The sequence below is a fragment of the Protomyctophum parallelum genome (assembly GCF_964188405.1).
Source record: "Protomyctophum parallelum genome assembly, chromosome: 5".
NCBI classification, from domain to species: domain Eukaryota; kingdom Metazoa; phylum Chordata; class Actinopteri; order Myctophiformes; family Myctophidae; genus Protomyctophum; species Protomyctophum parallelum.
In genome coordinates this window covers 36,873,268-36,893,112 of record NC_139702.1, presented here as the reverse complement: position 1 = coordinate 36,893,112, position 19,845 = coordinate 36,873,268, and the positions used below count along the sequence as shown (strand labels likewise).

Genomic DNA, 19,845 nt, shown 5'->3' with positions numbered 1-19,845 from the left:
TGGTCCCTTCCGATCTGTTCTGTGCCAAGTTCATTTAAACACTTTTGTTATATTTCTCTGGCTCGCCGTCGGCGTTGCTGTATGAGGGTCAACGCAAATGCTGACGTAAAGCCCTTTTCCATTCTCTGCTGTCATTTTCTCTTCTTCCATTTATTGGTTTATGGCTGTTTTGGGTCTTATTCATCGGGTCGTCCATACTCTCGCTCGCTGTCACTTCATCCCTGTCCAAGTGAGTGTGTAAAATGATTGCTTTGGAATGTGTCGAATTTAACCCATTTTGACCTGGCAACAGTTTTCTGTTTCTGTTAGTCGTTCTCAAACATTTTCATTTCAAGGACCCCCCAATTATATATGTAGTTGGCTGCCGACCCCGTCTGAAAATGGTATTCCAGGGACCCCCCCAGAAGCAAAGATTTGAGTTAAAAAACTGAAAGAATATATTTCAAAGCTTTGCACTACATTTTCATGATTTTTCAAAATAGCAGACCTACAAGGCTCGTAGCTCGTACTAAACTAAACTAAACTAACATAATTATTATAAATGGGTTAAAAGGTTCATGTCAAGGATGTATTTGGACCCCCCCCCCCCCCCCCCCATCTCAAAATAATTATGTTGTTCCTGCAGGGACCACCCAGAAGCAAAGATTGAGTTAAAAACGTTCACTGAAATATAGAATTTAAAATAATTTGAGGCACATTTTCACGACTTTTCAAAAATAGCAGATCCACAAGCCCTTCTGCTATTTTTCAACCAGCTAAAGTTCTAAATAATGGCTCAAAGTGATTAAAACGCTACGGCGACACAGATGCGTCCGCAGGTCTAAATGGGGTTAATGTACAGCTCGTCATGCAATCATTCTCCCCGAGGGTGAATACTGATCTGTAAAAACATGGCATGTGTTATGCAGCCATCTGTACGCTTTGTCACCCTGCATCTTTACGCGCTTATAATATTGACAGTAACAAATGCAGCCATTAATTGTGCACGGTGCACCTGATAAGCGCGGCACACCGAAAGTCACCATCCATGCACGCCCACTCTCATGCACCGTGTGTGTGTTGAGCACACTGCAGCATATTGCACCATGCCATGGCCATGACACATATTTTTCTACTGTCTACTTCACTTGTTTCCAGCAAGGAGCTTCCCAGAGCCTTGTGTTTTGTGCCTTTATCTGGACCACTTTGAAGTTTGAGAAGCCTGTATTTCACTGCTTTGTTATTGTACATGATGCAGTATCTTACTATTCTACACCAGAGAAGATGTCCGACCCAGAATAGACCAAAATGAGCCCACCATGGCACTCTTTTAGAGCACTGGTTGAGTCGCGGACCAATTTTTATGGGTCCTTTTATCTTTTGTTTCCTACATTTTGTTTTGAATTATTACCATATCAAGGCATTTTCAAGAATCATTCCCAAAAAAGCAAAAGACTTTCATGATTTGATTTGAATGAAACAAAATTCAATGATTTGTTTCATCAGTAATTTCATGCAGACATCAACGACACCTTAAATTAAACAAATGTTTACGATCTACAAGCTTACAACGCGGTGTAAAGCCGCGCCGAGCTTGTAGATGTGCTATTTTCACTAGTTTGGGTCCCGGGTGAATGTCTAATCTCTCTTTTGGGTGTTGAGCTAAAACATTTGGGAACCACTGCTTTATAGGAACAATAATCTCAAGGCATTATTTTAATACACACTATAATGCAATCCCCCAAGAACAACACAAGGCAGGTTGAGCCTCCTGTTGGCTCTGGCATAGAGAGAACGGACAATAGCTGGAAGACTGGATGAGAGGGGCATTTAGACCTAAGTTCGATTCTGCAAATGTCTTCTAAAACATGACAGTTTTTCTGAAAAACCTATGTTTCTATGTCAGTGGTGCTCAAACTATTCATGTCAAGGACCCCCAATATCATATGTAATTGGCTGCCAACGCCTATCTGAAAATATGTACAGTAGTACCAGGGACCCTCCAGAAGCAAAGATTTGAGTTAAAAACGTTCTCTCTGAAAGAATATATATTCAAAGATTTGCAACGCATTTTCACGATTTAAAAAAATATAGCAGATCTACAAGCGCTCGGTGCCACGCTATGAGCTTGTAGATCTGCTATTTTTCAATAGCTAAAGTATAACAAAAGGGGTTCCCTCCCAGAATGGGTTAAGGGTCGAAACACTCTAAGAAGGTTGTGGACCACCTGATGACCTCTCTTCCAGGCCAAGGCTTTATCCATTACAGATTATAATCGATTATAATCGCTTATTTGATGTATTTACAAACTAATCGCATTGCAAGTGCATTGTTGCACTTTATGTGTGTGACTTTTTATACGCCAACACGAAAAAAGAGAGATAAGTAGATTTGAGAGAAAAAACACATCCATTCTTTAAAATTGGTCAATAATTAGTTTACAGTTATTACAGTGCATACATATACTGTACTGTATTTCTATTTAAATGCACTTGTTGAATTTACTTACACGGTACGGGAACTGTGCACTGTACTGTACCTATTCAAACACACGTACGCTTCTTGCACTAATGTACACATTTGAACAGCCCCGCCGCGTACACATTCGTCAAGCTCAACGTGATTTATAAACTGAGTTACTGCACAAATTAAGGAATAAAGTTCCATTTTTGACACAACTACTCCAGATACGTTTCTGCAGATGCACATTATAGTGCCAACAAACGCATATTATCTTCCGTTGTGTGGTCTGGCGCCGTAGTGGAGTACAGCGATATCACTTTACAGTTCATACTTTGCGTCGTAAATGGCTGTCATGGAGACATTCTATTGAGTCACCAACTCTTTGTAAAAGAACACAAGGCGAGATTCAGTGAAACGCACTGAATACTGAGTATTGGTCATGCTATTAACTGTGTTTATTGAATTGTGAGCATTTGCATGTTGTGTTAAAGTGGTCTGTCTTGTAGTGAAATCCACCCTCTTGTCAGTAATGGATTATGCATGAAATAATCATTCTACTTACATGCAAAGTGACTAGTGGCAAGTACAACACCCCATCAGTGAACAACAAATACATGTGTGGCACAGAGCATGTGAGCGGAGCGGAGCGGCCGATAATTCCGCTCTTCGCTCTCGACGGCTTTTGTTACGCTCGCTCCACGCTCACGTTCATCTCCCCCCACGCCGCTCCTCGCTCGCTCAGCGCTCACCTTCATTTACGCATGGAGCGCTCCCTGCTCCGTGCTCGCTCCGAGGCTACACTCAGATGCCCGCTCCGCTCAGCAGAAAGAAATGACGGGGGGAAAATAAAATGCTGTTTTCCTGAAATTGGCTAATTAAACCTGAAGGCCTTCGTTTCAGACCGCATTTTGCTGCAACCTGCGGTCTTATTTGGAGCATGATGTAAATTAGCCGTGCCGTGTACATTGAGCGGCTCGGAGCGGCTCGGAGCGGAGGACAGTTCTCGCTCCGGAAGTCAATCTGACACATTTAAAAACCCGCTCCGCGCTCACGTCAAAATCCCCCCGCTCCGCTCCTCGCTCGCTCCGCGCTCCACTCCGCTCACATGCTCTGGTGTGGCAGTGGCAGGAATTGCATCTCTAATTGCAGCATTATTTGAATCACCGTCTACCAACAAGCAACAATATTACGCCCAAGGTTATTTATTGGGCTTATTATAGCCCAGTATTTTTGTAATATACATATAAAACTTCAGTATCATGAATAATATAATTAACTGTTATACTGCTGTCCCTTCCTCACCGCCACCACAAACTGCGCATGCACGCACGCACGCACGCACGCACGCACCTTACCTGAGAGCTAGTAGAAAGAAGCCAAGGATGAATGTTGCTGCGATTCTAGAACAGTATTTGTAGTTGTGGTTTATGCATATTCCACATTATGTCAAACCGTTCTGCACACATGTATTATGCACGCGCACACACACACACACACACACACACACACACACACACACACACACACACACACACACACACACACACACACACACACACACAGGTGCAGGTAGTACACACATTGACTGTGCATATGTCGCATGTGCACAAACACACTTACGTGTGTGTGTGTGTGTGTGTGTGTGTGTGTGTGTGTGTGTGTGTGTGTGTGTGTGTGTGTGTGTGTGTGTGTGTGTGTGTGTGCGTGTGCGTGTGCGTGGGTGCGTTGAATATGCATACACATGTAACGAGGAGACAGGGAGACTGTTAATTAACCAGAGCTCGTTAATTCTCTTTGAACCGACAGCGAGGAGGTTTACACACTAATTACCTTGACGACTGGGCTGACCTGTGCTCACGCAGCAATACTGCTGTACCTGCACACATCACAGCCACACAAACACACGTGTGTGTGTGTGTGTGTGTGTGTGTGTGTGTGTGTGTGTGTGTGTGTGTGTGTGTGTGCTCATCTCAGATTCAGACACGACAACATTGCATATTCCACAAGGTATCACACTCATACAAATTCATAAAACACAAAATACACAGGTGCATCCGGCCCCTCACTCACTGCACACTCACACGCGCGCACACACACACACACACACACACACACACACACACACACACACACACACACACACACACACACACACACACACACACACACACACACACACACACAGTATTCACACACAGTAGTCACACACACAGTCTCACACACAGTAACAACCTGAAGCCATGAAATGAAAGCTATAATGGGAACAGCATGTGTTTACTCTGCGGTAGATTCAGAGGAATGGAGCTCTACTGAGGTCAGTCCAATCATCCCTCTGTTTGATCCACCATACATAGATCGGCTCCAAACGACCCACTTAATGCACCTGGTTTATTCCTAGTTGCACTGACACTGCCCGTGTCGCGCCGAAAATATGTGGATGAAGTATAAAAATACAGTTAAAGTGGTTAAACCGATTTGGATGCTATTAACACATTTAGCTGAGGACCCCCCTGGAACCTCCTCGAGGGCCCCTGGGGGTCCCAGGACCCATCATCCATCCATCATTAATAGCTATGGATAATGGTTGAGACTTTGTGGCGCTATATACTATAGTAGCCTATAGCGCCCAGGATTACAGGCATTTGGTGTCGTGGGATAAAAAAATATTAAAGAAAATCAATTCAAAATGAACAGTTGGTATTTGTATGTCAAATCCTGTAATGAATTAGTCCCTGTCACAGCCGTTTCCCAGATGAGAAAAACAAAAAAAACAAAACAAATGGAGGGAGATAAACTGCATTCACCCAACAAAGCGACGTGTATTAACAAAAATAGTTGTCGCTTAATTAAACACTCACATTCTGTGTAAATGAGTAACATATTTTGAGGCGCTGGATAATGTGTCACAACACTACAGATAACAATTCACCAGTTGAGCCAATATTATCCCCTTGACATTAAACTAGTGCATTCAATATGAGCAGCCATTACTCAGGCCCTCGCGTTCAACATATAACTGTGATGACTGCAGTGAGTTGGCCTTTACTCAGGAGGTAAAACAACCACCGCTTCAGAATAGGCTTTATGCACATATACGCCATTTTAGAAATAACTCTTCCTACTCCCGGGCCTTTTCCGACTTCCTTCGGCGTTACCGATGATACTAGTTAAGGCTCTGTTCCGTTTAGTTTAGAGTGGTTCTCAAACGTTTTAATTTCAAGGACCCCCGTAACTCTTGAGAGTGTACAAATGGAAGGGTCCACTTGGTTCCATCTGTACACCCTCAGAGTTACACACCTCTAAGAGGTCACTTGGAACCCACTGAAGAACACTTTGAGACCCACTGGTGTAGCAGAGTGTTCCCAGTGAGCCAACATGCACAATAGCAGCACCCTGAGAGCATAGAGAAGAGCATATTGGAAGGTCTTTCAAGATTTTTCAAAAATGTTCAAAAATAGCAGATGTACATCTGCAAAATCACACAGGGAATCCTGTGTGATTTTGTCGATCCAAAACTCCGTCCTCCGACTCTCCTCCGTTGCATTGATGTGTTTGAATTTCCACATTGAGACTACGCTTAACCCATTCTGACCTGAGATCAGATTCTAAAAATGTCAGTCGTTCTTCGATTTTTCAAAAATAGCAGACCTACAAGCTCGTAGCGCGCCACTCGGTGGCGCGCTATGAGCTTGTAGATCTGCTATTTTTCAATAGCTAAAGCATAACATGATGCTAACACCAAAATGGGTTCCCGTTCAGAATGGGTTAATATTGAAAATAATTCCACTGAATAATTATATAAAATGTTTTGCATAATGTTATCCTTGGTTATAAAATTGGCAAGGTAACATTTCACAGAAACGCTTCAGAAAATTATGAAATGAATGCTCAATGAATCATTTCCCTTTTTCTAATTACGTAAAAGGTAGACTTGCCGAGCTCAATATGCAGCACATTTTTCACTTTTCCCAAATGTAAGCTGTTTATTAACATTTTCTGTGAAATCTGTCACTCAAGTCAGACACTCTCCATCCTCGAATGCATTTCACTCATTAGTGGGTCGACCAATTCATCAGATTTCTGAGACAAGGACTGATGTAGCCGCGTGGAATTCAGATTGATTCGCTCTACTCGGCCGAAATTTGGTTTTTCTCACCTGTGGTCATGGAATGTGGGCCACGACCGAAAGTACAAGATCACGGATAAAAGCGGTCGATATGGGTGGCTCAGTCATCCGTGAGAGAATCAAAGTAGAGTCACAGCTAAATAGAAAGGAGACAGTCGAGGAGGTTTTGGGCATCTTGTAAGGAATGCCTCCTGGGCGCCTCCCCAGGGAGCTTGTCCAGGCACGCCCAGCAGGGAAGAGACCACGGGGCAGACCAAGTGAAGGAATTATATCTGGCCTGCATGGAAACACCCCGGGATCCCCCAGGTGGAGCTGGCTAATGTTGCCGGAGGAAAGGCTAGTCTGGGATTCTCCGCTAATGTTGCCGGAGGAAAGGCTAGTCTGGGATTCTCTGCTAATGTTGCTGGAGGAAAGGCTAGTCTGGGATTCTCTGCTAATGTTGCTGGAGGAAAGGCTAGTCTGGGATTCTCTGCTAATGTTGCTGGAGGAAAGGCTAGTCTGGGATTCTCTGCTAATGTTGCCGGAGGAAAGGCTAGTCTGGGATTCTCCGCTAATGGTGCCGGAGGAAAGGCTAGTCTGGGATTCTCCGCTAATGGTGCCGGAGGAAAGGCTAGTCTGGGATTCTCTGCTGGAACTGCTAGCTTTGCGACCCGACTTGGGATAAACGGACGAAGATGGATGAATGGAGGCTGTTTTCAAAATGTCTAATAGGCTCTATGCACGGCGGCCATATTGGAAAGACATTGGGCCTCGTCCTTCACAGGTCTTAACAATTATACTAATTAAAGCTCTATGTTCTGGTCAAACAGAGTCAGGGTGCTGATATTGTGCATGTTGACTAGGTGGGTCGCAGAGTGTGGTCATCCAAATGGCAAGTGAGGGGTGCTAATATATTAAAGTCTAACTCATGTTGATTAATGTTTGTGTTTTGGCACCGTTTGTTTTACATCACCTAAACGCCATTAACAATAAAGAGACAATATGACGTAAACGACACATTATGGCGTACATTTAAAAATTGAGAACCACTGTTGTACACTAAATCGAACAGAGAACTAGAATAATTGCTAAGACATGAAGGAAAAGTCCCAGTTTCTTGGGGCTGTATACACATGTAGTGCACACACAATAGAGACAATGCCAGCAGAGGCAGAGAGCTGGCTAGCTCAACAGTGCAGAGTTTTGTATGATTTTTTTTTTATGGAAACGCAACATTGATGAACACGCTGTAGTGTGCATGCCACGTCGCTAGGTGGCAGTGACGGACTGCCAGATAGACCAGTCACCCATGTACAAGAAGAACCACCTATCACTTCCTATCATACTGTTTGGCTACATCATGGTAAACATTCACCATCGCTACTAGTCGCAAAATCTGTATTCGTAGGATGAGCAGGGCGAGGGAGTGCTCACTCATTTTAGGAACTCCACATATCACCTACGGCTCTGCATCAATGTAAGAAACATAAGCGTTGTGAGCCCACGTGAGCCATGATGTCACAAGTTTTGCGTATTCATGGCTTTGCCCGTTTCCATGGAGACGGGAGGAGTCAGCGTTTTCAAAGACGTCCACTCGGGAAGGTGTTTTCACTTTGTTGTGTTTTCATTTCACGTCCTGAAAACGCCGTTCTCGTCTAAAGGGACCCCAGGAAACGATGCCGTACAATATCCCAAATCACAGACAATATCCAGTCTAATATCATGATGATATTGATACTAGGGACGTCCCGATCAGGTTTTTTGGCTCCTGATTTGAAAATGACGTGATCGGCCCCGATTTCCGATCACCGATCCGATCGGGACAACCCTGTATACCTTCTACACACATGTAGAATGTGTACATGTGCACACGCTATACACACGCTATACACACGCTATACACACGCTATACACACACAGTGCACAGTGCTGTGCAGCCCACTGAAGCTCCCATGTTGCTACTTAATTGTAATGGTCCGTGACAGATTAAGGGGAAGGTTTTTTATGTCTTGTGTTAAACTCAATTAATACTCCATCAGGCATGAATTGAATTCATAGGCCACGTTGGACCTCAGCCAAGTCAGCATGTGGACATGCATCAACGTGCGCTTGTGTGTGTGTGTGTGTGTGTGTGTGTGTGTGCGTGTGCGTGCGCTTGCGTGCATCTGCGTGCGCATGCGTGTGTGTTTAACTGCCAAAGGCACTTTATTGATAGCCGATCCTCATAACACCTCAGATGAACAGGAGAGCATGCACGCGCACACACACACACACACACACACACACACACACACAGTCACACACAAGCACACACACACACACACACACAAGCACACACATTCAGGTGCATTCTGCGCTTTGGTATACTTGTGTGAAATTTGTCCCAGTAGCAAAATATAAACTATCGTCTTAAATTGGAAATTTGCTTTGCTGTGGAGTCATAAAACCCAATATATATGTGCATAATAATACGACTGAGTGACATAAATACACAACACTTTACCACATTATTGAAAAGACCATGGAACATATAGTTCTGAACAGAACGGCGATGCTTACAGAGCAGCACAGGCTTTAAGCCTTATTCATATATATCGGTTGCACCGGTCCTTGTGGAACGGATATTTTCTGTATTTTGCGCTCACCGAAAACATCCGTTCTACAAGCTCACAACGAGCCGTCCCGCGGCGCACAATAAGCACAATAACTCAGGCATGTGACACAGCTGCATGGCCAATGAAGGCGGATAATAAAGCCAATTTGGGGGGAATACGGCGAAACAGACGTTTATGTGCAGGATATATGGACGGCCAGCGGTATTAGCATGTATCGAGAAGTCCGTCCGCCCGGCTGTCCCCCCCCCCCCCCCCCCCCACCCGTATGAATTCCGACCGAAAGTGCAGAGATCAGGTTTATGTGCGATCAGAAAAGTGAGCGTGCCGGAAAGAGGGAGATGAAAGGGGAGCATAGAAAGTGTACAGGAGTTATGGGTCAATAAAGCACGCTGTTGGCAAGAGTAGTGGCACTCATAACGAGGTCAAGGACGTCACATCGATCGCTACATCATACAGCTGACTGGAAGAGAGACACAGAGGGAGATGGAGAGAGAGAGAGACAGAGAGAGAGAGGGAGATGGAGAGAGAGAGAGACAGAGAGGGAGATGGTAGGGCCCCCCCTGCCATCTCTCTCTCTCTCTCTCTCTCTCTCTCTCTCTCTGGATGGACGGCGTGAGAGAAGAAAGTAACAGGGCTGTGTGAGAAGGAAAGGGACCCACGGAGATTGCGCGGGGAGAGTGTGAGAGGTGCGGTGGGGGGTGGGGTGTTACAGTAGCAGGGGGTAGACAGAAAATAGCATTACCAGAGCCGGGGGGAGGGGGGTGGGATGGGGTGAGGGGGGGGGGGGGGGTTATGGAAGAGACCGGGAGGAAAAAAATGAAAATTGAATTAGGCAGGATCTCTGCTGAATTGAACAGTTCTGTGTAAGAGAAACGCAGAAAGGCTGACTGGCAGCGAGCCGTCTCTCATGCTCTGCAATCACCTCGCACGCACGCATGCACGCACGCACACACGCATGCACGCCGCACACACGCAGCGGATGAGCCTGCAGTGTTCTCCTAGTGGCGCTGCGTTGGGTGGAAACCTTGTATATCCAAAACCAATCCAAAAAGTATTATTATATTTTTAAAACATTTTAAAATAATGAAAATATAGCCCCGGTCTGCAAGTTGTGAGCTTGTAGATCAGCTATTTTCATTATACTTCAGTGGGACTCTTGTATGGGTGAGTTAGTTAGGGCATTCATTTTACGAAAAAACAAAGTTGAAATACACACAAGGTTTCTGTCCGACAGCAATGATATTCATTCACTTACTGTACCTATTGTATTAATCCTGCTGAGAGTCTCTCTGTCTCCTTCCGCTCTTCTCTCCCTCCTCGTCCGTCTCTCTTATGCTTCTGTCTGTCTGTCTGTCTGTCTGTCTGTCTGTCTGTCTGTCTGTCTGTCTGTCTGTCTGTCTGCCTGTCTGTCTGTCTGTCTGTCTGTCTGTCTGTGATTCTCTTATTATTGCCAACCATTCTCACGCAGGTGAAATGCTTATTTCTCGTTGTCACCCAGTCAAATTGGTCCATGCCGTGACCCTATATGTTTGGGACGCACAATGTGAACATGCCCAATGTGTTTAGAAACATCCTCATGTTTGGTGGAGGTGCTTAGATAGTAGGGAAGAAAGATGAGGTCCAAAAGGCCAAAACTTAAAGGTATATTCAGTGATTTCACTTAATTAAAATCTCACTTATTTATTTGTTTTGTTGTGATAATCCTCCCTACTATAGAGTGTGCTGGCCATATAAGGAGTTCCTCCCTGTCCCCAGTTAACCCCTGGGGGTCAAAAAACCTTAGGTTTCGTTTTTGACTCTCTATCCTCATTGGACGAAAGGCTGGGTCCCACAGCCAAAAACGAAACCTATGGTTTTTTGAGTGAAATCACTGAATATACCTTTAAGAAGTATTTAACGGTTCCATGTTTGCACCATGGACGTGACGTTTGGAGCCTCTCGGCTCTTCACCAGACTGATGAAGTACTTGCACCATTATCTTGCTCTATCTCTTCTACCCTTGGCCCGGCACCTGGTTGTCAGTGAGTGGATGTGCGTGCTTTATTGTGCTTTTCAGGGGCTTAGATACTGCTGATAAATAATACATAATGCAAGCTGGTTGGTAGTTACCTTTCCACTACACTACACTTTGTATTATCTCTCTTTCAACCAGACACCTTTCTGTCTGTCTCTGTCTCTGTCTCTGTCTCTGTCTCTGTCTCTGTCTCTGTCTCTGTCTCTGTCTCTGTCTCTGTCTCTGTCTCTGTCTCTGTCTCTGTCTCTGTCTCTCTCTCTCTGTGTGTGTCTCTCTCTCTCTCTCTCTCTCTCTCTCTCTCTCTCTCTCTCTCTCTCTCTCTCTCTCTCTCTCTCTCTCTCTCTCTCTCTCTCTCTCAATTCAATTCAAAGGAGCTTTATTGGCATGAGAAAACGTACGTTTACATTGCCAAAGCAGAAGTGGAACAAGACAATCAACATAAAACAATGTATTTACAAATAAATATTGGATATAAATAGGAATTAAATAAAGGTGTAAACAGAGCTGTGTTTCATGAACACTTTGGGTAATACTATCTTGTGAAACTATAAAAAGATTGTGCATTTTCTGTCAGAGATAGTTCTACAACATGCATCCATATAGGAGACGATAGCTTTACAGTGTACACACAATGGTTTGTATTCCTTAACCCATTTTGGGCGGGGAACCCCTTTTGGTGTTAGCATTATGTTATGCTTTAGCTATTGAAAAATAGCAGATCTACAAGCTCATAGCGCGCCACCGAGTGACGCGCTACGAGCTTGTAGATCTGCTATTTTTGAAAATTCGAAGAACGACTGACATAGAAACATAGCTTGATGTTGGGTTAAGGTGCTTGTATTCCATTTGCCATCCGTCTCCTGTCACAGCAGCTCTCTCTCTCTCTCTCTCTCTCTCTCTCTGTCTGTCTGTCTCTCTCCCCCCTGTCTCCTTTCATCTGCACCTCATGGAGAAATGCATCATCACATATGTTTCCCCCCCTCGCCCAATTAACCCTGCGGTCCCCTCCCTGCTTCCGTCTCGTGGAACCCTCCCGTTCTCTCCTACCGTGTTCATTAGGACGAGATGCTCAAACATTCTCTGTCTCCTACCGTGTTCATTAGGATGAGATGCTCCAACATTCTCTGTCTCCTACCGTGTTCATTAGGATGAGGTGCTCAAACATTCTCTGTCCTGTATCGTGCTGCGACAGGAAGGAAGAGGAATTTCGGCACAACTTTTCTCCAGTCTGCCCCAGATTATCCCAAAGCGACGTTGGAGTGCGGACGTTTCTTTTTATTTATTCACTCCTAATCTGTGTCCCCCCCCCCCCACCCCCCCCCGTTCCAATATTCCGTCTCTCCACAGGGCGTCTGTTTTCAAGGGAGTTCTGAATTGGCAGCGTGGTAATTTATAGGAGCGACTAGAGAGACGAGATAGGAGGGGTGTGGTGTAGAAATGGGCCTGATCCCTGCAGGCGCTGCATGTCGTAGTCACTGAACCGGCTGATATTCCCTCTGCGTGGTCATAGAAATATCCCTCAGCCCATTAACGTGGGGAACTGGTCTTCTAACTAGACCAATGACCATGTGTGCGGGTACAACTGAACTTGAGACGTACATGAAGCTCATTTTGTAACTGCGTGTGTGTGTGTGTGTGTGTGTGCTTGTGAGGGCCAAATGTCCCCGCAAGTATGGTATAGAATTTGAGAAATAGACATTGTAAGGAGGACCATTCTCCTGGTCCTCTCAAGGAAATGTGTGTGTGTGCGTGTGCGCGCGTGTGCGTGTGCATCACATGAGCAAATCTAGTCACCATTGTCATTGTGGAATCACTAGCTTTAATTGTCACTGGTGGTGGTGAGTAGCAGACAACGAGTTAATTCATGAGTGACAGCCTGTAGTTTAAGGCCCCACTGGTTCCCTGTCAGTGGCTTCATCTTTTATTAGCTTTAATATACTTTAATACGAGTTCCAATCCAAAGCTCGTGCAACCCAAATAGGCGGTTTAACACACTTCATAAAGTAGGCGCTGGTGATTACTGTGCACTGTATTGCCCAGCTGCTACCACTGGCCCCGTACCATTGGCACAGATAGAGAGAGAGAGAGAGAGAGAGAGGGGCGGTCCAGGGAGGAGAACATGTGTGTCTCCAAGGCCCACACTGTGGGTTAAGTAAACATCAATTTGGCCTCGAGCAGTCATCTAAAAACGCACATTAAAACAAATTAAAAATCTAGTTTAAAAACTCAGAAGCATTGCCGTGATTGGTTGATCACTCTTACCCTGCATTGCAGCTGCTTAGCTCACGCCATGGAGGCAAACATGAGCTGATAATGGTGTTTTGTCTGTGCAGACCCCGGCTGGCCCCACTCGCCATAATCCCCCACATTTACAATCTGAGATTAGGAACCCTATAGCTAGCCTAGATGATTAACCATTTCAACCTGGCAATCTCTAATCCCTGGCGTGTCTTTATAGCGGGAAAATAGCCAATCTCCAAGCTCACAGCACGTCGCATTACGCCTCGTTTTGAGCCTGTAGATCGGCTGTTTTCCTCGACTTTTGAAATAGGGTTTAAGTGGTTATTGGTTAATCCCATATTGAGATTTCCAATCTGGGATCATGAAGCCCGGCTGGTGATTAACGGTAATCCCATAACATTGTGGTTGTGTCTGTGTTTGCTCACAGGGAACCCTGCGGCGGGTGACCTTCTCCGTAGTCAGCAGCCAGCCTCAGGACGGGGGTTGCTATGACAGCGGCATGGAGGACTCGGAGACGCCGAGCAGCAAGAGCTCGTCGGGGCCGCCGCGGATCGGCGGCGCCCTGCCGCTGCCGGAGGAGGGCTACGAGAGGACCACCCCCGAGGGCAGCGTGGGCGAGGAGGAGCACGTGGAGAACGGTGAGGCACGCACGCACACAGACACACGGAGTATGATCCTCAGTGTTCATCGGTGGTGTTATTTTGGCACTCTCAAAGGTCAGGATTTGACTACACACACACACACACACACACACACACACACACACACACGTACCGAGGATAACTTGGCACGATACAAACACACAGATACATGCAGACAGGACAGGAAGGCACACACAAATTAGAGCGCACGAAAACACAGGAACCAGCCAATTGGCATCAAAACAAATGCCAAGTCAGGAAAGCAATGTCATGACAAGGTGTGGGGCCGGCACGCACGCACGCACGCACGCACGCACGCACGCACGCACGCACACGCACACACACACACACGCACACACACACACACAAACACGGTTCTTGTGACCAAAATAACGCAGATTAATATTTTCTTTCCCTTATTGTTCTTATGTGTGTGCACGTGCATGCGTGTTTGAAGTGTAAAGTGCTCTATTTTTTATTTGACAAAATTGAGTTTCTAGCATTGCTAGCACTCAAGCTATTTGTTTGTTTGTTCATTCATTCATTCATTGTACTCTATATTTTTCCCATGCTGACTCAAGCCTCACACTTGTCCATGTCACCGTGTGCATGTTAGGTGGCTCTAAGTGTTTCACTGTAGCAAAAGGAGCTGAGGGGGAAGGAATCCTAATTGTTTGTCTTGTTTGGCCGCAAATGCAAATGGAGATTCTTTGTTGTGTTGTGTGCACAACACAATACCTCATTATTGCAGTGCAGATGTTGCGAAGCGGCCCGGGTCTGAAAGAGTCACTGAAATTGAATCTTCATTTGTTTTTCTGTTGATGTTTCTGGCACAGGATATGTGTTATCCTAGATACATAGCAGTCAGTCACACATCTCCTCATATGGGATTGTTTATCTCTCTTTCTCTCACGCACGCACGCACGCACGCACGCACGCACGCACGCACGCACGCACGCACGCACGCACGCACGCACGCACTGTAACTACAAACAAGTCACGTATGCCTCATTTATCATCATCATAGTCCATGTGTCCATTGTTACTGTCAATAATTATGCTGTAACTGACTAGTTTACATAGAGGACCATCATTAACCCCTGACACTTGACCCTGGGAGACATTAGCATGTGAAGCTTTAGCTCCGCCACGTTTAACCCATTCTGGGCCGGAAACCCTTTTTGGTGTTTTAAGCATTATGTTATGCTTTAGCTATTTAAAAATAGCAGATCTACAAGCTCATAGACAGACTTGTAGGTCTGCTGTTTTTGAAAGATCGTGAAAATGTGGCGCAAATCTTTGAATATATATTATTTCACGGCAAACGTTTTTAACTCAAATCTTTGCTTCTGGGGGGTCCCTGGAACTACATATTTTCAGATGGGGGTCAGCGGCCAATTACACATCATTCTGGGGGTCCTTGAGATGAAATAGTTTGAGAACCACTGACAGAAAACTGATTTGAAAAGCTTTTTTGTAGAATCGGTCTCGGTCGAAATGGGTTATGGCATTGGCCAATATGCTAAAATATGTACATTTTCCATTCCATGCATGTAAAAGATCTATGCACGAAAAGTGATTTGGGTTGACCTGACCGGACCTTTGGTCTTTAATCCCATATGGAGCACTGTTGGGATTTGTAGTAAACATTATTTGTTATTCGATTGTTGTCAGCACATCTCTGAAAAATTATTTAGCTCCCACAGCACTATTCTCTCTGCAAATGTTACCCTCTCCTCAGTCTCTACTACCTTTATCCTCCCACCCTTTCGACGGCCTCGTCCTTCACCACCTACACCCTTCACATGAGTTCCCCTACTGTATATGTTAATCTACATTCAAATCTGGATAGTTCGAGTGCCATAATTACGTACAGAGTCAATGCAAAAACGAGACGCTGATGGAAAAATCCAACTGAAGAGACCCTTCGCTTCCCCTCCCCCCTGACTCCACGCAGCGCGTCCCGACAGTCAGCGTCCATGTTGTTTTATTCATCCAAACATTTGGAAAACAATGAGCACATTTTGTTGCTCATAAACGATATAGCAGCAGAAATGATGTTAAATATATTGAACCGAGCCGTCTTTGGTGTTTTCTAGCTGGTTTTCTTTTTAACCAACGTTGACCTGTGAAGCAATTTAATTGAATTGACTGGAAACAGACAGGCATATCTTCAGATCCGAATGCACCTTTGCAGATTTATTTATGTGCCTTATTATGATGTGCCTTTCTGTCCCGTCATCAACTCTCCCATCTTATCTGTGTCTTGTTCTCCCGTCCCAGACGCCAGACAGCTTCCGGACGTGACCCTGACAGGAAAATGCACCAGGGAATGCGACGAGTTCGGCCACTCGGACACCTGCTGGATGCCCGTGCGCCCGTCGCCGTGCCAACAACAACAACAACAACAACGCCAGCGCCACGGCAGCAACGACCCCCCTGGGCGGCTCTCCACCTTCGCCCCCCCGGGAGACGACAACAACAACCTGCGCCACCTCGGAGGACAGGACCAGGAGAGCGACAGCGAGAGCGCCGGCAGCGCCGGGAGCTCCGAGCCCGGCGGCGTGGTGGGAGGAGGAGGCCAGAGGTCGCCCTGCATGGCCAACGGGGACTCTCTGGGCAGCCTGGGCGGCAACAGGAACATGGGCGACCACAACCGCAACCTCCTGAACCGGAAGATGACCTCGGCGTCCTACGACACGTTCAGCAGCGCAGGCTTCGGACGGTGCCACCAGGACGAGGACGGAGGCGAGGGCGGCCAGAACCCCCCCGAGGTCATACCGCTGACACGGACGGGCGGGGACTACAAGACCTCTTCCTGCCTCACGTTGTCACGCCGCGAAGTGTACCTGTGAGTGAGGGAGGGCACCCTGGAATGTATTTAGGGATCCCCAACCGGTTAAAATCCCAGAGTGTTCATTGAACTCTTGAGAGGGTAGAAATGGACGCGGACGGGGGGGTCCAGGGGGGATGTCAAAGGTGTTAGATCAATCCCATCCATAAAAAAAAGAACATTCATCGTAAACAGTGTGCAGACGTCACGGAAGCCCGCGAGGCATTTTAAACATAACCGTGAAGATGTGAAAGACGTTTGCCAAAAAGAAAAATCATATATCAAATTTGAAACTGCTGGATGCTAACTAATATTTATACAAACATATGTCGATGATGTATCAGCTTCTCAGAGCATTCTGGTTATATATACTTTATAACCTCCTTTTTATAACTACTAGGGGAAGTTGTGCAGGCATGGACCTCTAGCATCACCTTCTCCTCCCCAATTCCTTATCTTCAACATTTAAAACACAAAACTGAGACGATCTCCGATGCGGAGGACAACTTCATCTCACCTTGTTTGTTTGTTTTGTTTTGAAACCTGAAACCAATGCATGCCTGACGTCCTGCCAGAAGAGGATCAATGTCAAATGAAGAGAGAGAGAGAGAGAGAGAGAGACAGTGGGTAGTATCACTGTCTGATACTAACGTAACCACCTCAGGACAAAATGAACAAGTCTTTCACGCTGAGGTCACAAGAAGCAGGATTTGTACCCTGATGCTGAGAAACCATTGTGGTCTTAACCAGTCAAAACGGTGCGTTCAGAGCGAGAGGGGGGGGGGGGGGGGGGGTATTTGGATTCGGATCTAATTCGTAACAATGAATGGCTAATCAGCAGCAGAGTATGATGGGAGGGTATTATTCAATCAAGCTGCGATTTCAAAGCTACAAGCACCGTCATTAGAATCAAGCCAATAATGAAGAGAATATCAATTATTGTACAAACGGTTAATTCCCCTTTAAGAATCAACTGGAGGAGTGGGGGGAGAAAAAAACTATTTTTCCAAAAAAAAAGAAAGGAAAAGAGAAAACAAAAAAAAGTATTTAAATTAACTTCAACGAAGAAAGACTTTTTGTGGTACAGTAACCCAGTAACCTTTCGGAATACAAGGTCATACAATGTTCAGCAATGTCAGCCACAGTATTCCAACATGAGAAACAATGCTGTGTGTAACTCTTTGCCTTCTCATCCAGTCTGTATATAATGTGTACTATTTACTACTACTACTACTACTGCTGTCCACCATTGCAGACCACAGCTGCAGTACTATTTTAACAGATGCATCCAATCTTCATGTATCATAATAATGTATTCTTTCATGCACGTGCGTGCTCAAGTGTGTGCATGTGCGCACGTGCACACACACACACTCTCACACACACACACACACACACACACACACACACACACACACACACACACACATACACATACACACACACACATGCGCGCACACACATATGCACGCTGGTATACGCACATATAACCACAAATATAATACACTCAGTGCAGTTGACTGAACATACACAGTTCATTCCCGTTGGATACTTATTCATGACAATAATATGTATCTAATACTTACACACACGCACGAAACACAGCAGTGTAAACAATGTACATTCAAATACAAGTACAAACTAAAAAGCTATACACAGATTATGTGCAAATTCATATGCACGGTGTGTAGTGTGCTCTTAACCATATACTTTTAACATATTTCCTCTCATAGAACTAGCTGTAGCATTTTGCCTGCTCCCCTCCAGCAAGTATTTAAACATGAAGTATTTGAATAATTATTCATCTCTCTGACTGCTACGGGATGTTACATTAAAGGGACTTTTGATGACATCTATGTAATGATAGACATTTTTGGAGTATGAAATATTCCACATACTGTAAGTAGGACTCATAGAAAAACCAAATTTCAGTTAAAAAAGAAAAGGACATGAAACAAAAAAAAAAAGACTGCATGAAAGAAAGATAACGCTAAACTTGTTTTTTTAAGTTGAAATCCATACGCCTTTTTTGGGGGATATTACGCCTGTTTGGATATGTGTGTACTTATGGGGGACGTGGGTACTGGTGGGAACAAGGGAGTGAGCGTCAGTGTGTCAAATTGCTCCCGCTTTATCTTGAAGAGAGAGGGAGAGAGAAGAATGGCGACCTCAGGGCTTTCTGTCGGTTTCTGCTGCCTAGAATTTGCACAAAGTGGCTCAAAGTACGATACGTGGTATAGTAACAGAGTGGAGTTTTGCCGTTTATCCTTGTGTTTTCGCCCTACTCACTCTGCCGACCCCAACAAGCCCTATGCTGCTGTGCTGGTTCGTAAAGATAACACAAAAGGCTCCTTCTTTTTCCCATTCGTCCTTCCCAGCAGCTACAGGACGAATCCAGACGCGTTCTGCTGCCCTGGACAGGGTTTGGGGGTGTGGGGAGGGGGGTGTGGAACCAGGCCAGAAACATCTTAATTCCCATCATCAGCGTGTGCTTCAGCGCGGTGTGATAGGAATAATGGAGTTAGGCTGTCCCCTAGTAGTCTTAATGAGCTTCCTCTCGCCTCTCCTCCTGCCTTGCTCTGCATTGATCTCATTAATGTGGAGAGACGGCGTGGCCGAAGCTTTGCCGGTGCAGTCTGCTGCTTCGTTTCCAATTCTCACACGTGCACGTGACACGGTGAGGGGAATACATGGTGGAGCGTACTGTATTTTACACCGTTATTCACAAAGCGCCGTTGTCCTTACATCATACTGGGGAGGGGGCCGACGGTGTAGGCGTGGTGGGGGACCCATCATACTGGGGAGGGGGCCGACGGTGTAGGCGTGGTGGGGGACCCTTCATCCTGGGGAGGGGGCCGACGGTGTAGGCGTGGTGGGGGACCCTTCATCCTGGGGAGGGGGCCGACGGTGTAGGTGTGGTGGGGGACTTGGGCTTTAGGAGTATGACGTAACAG

The 19,845-nt window shown here is 45.6% G+C and overlaps 1 protein-coding gene across 1 annotated transcript in view; it reads left to right on the top strand.

Moving 5' to 3' along the window:
• Window positions 1–19,640, top strand: part of pcdh7a (protocadherin 7a) — a 42,533-nt gene extending 22,893 nt beyond the window's left edge. Inside the window, 2 exon segments of the mRNA XM_083764921.1 lie at window positions 13,845–14,055; window positions 16,342–19,640. Of these exon segments, the coding sequence (XP_083621047.1) occupies window positions 13,845–14,055; window positions 16,342–16,913 (783 nt within the window). The 3' untranslated portion in view covers window positions 16,914–19,640.
• Window positions 19,641–19,845: the final 205 nt, after the last annotated feature.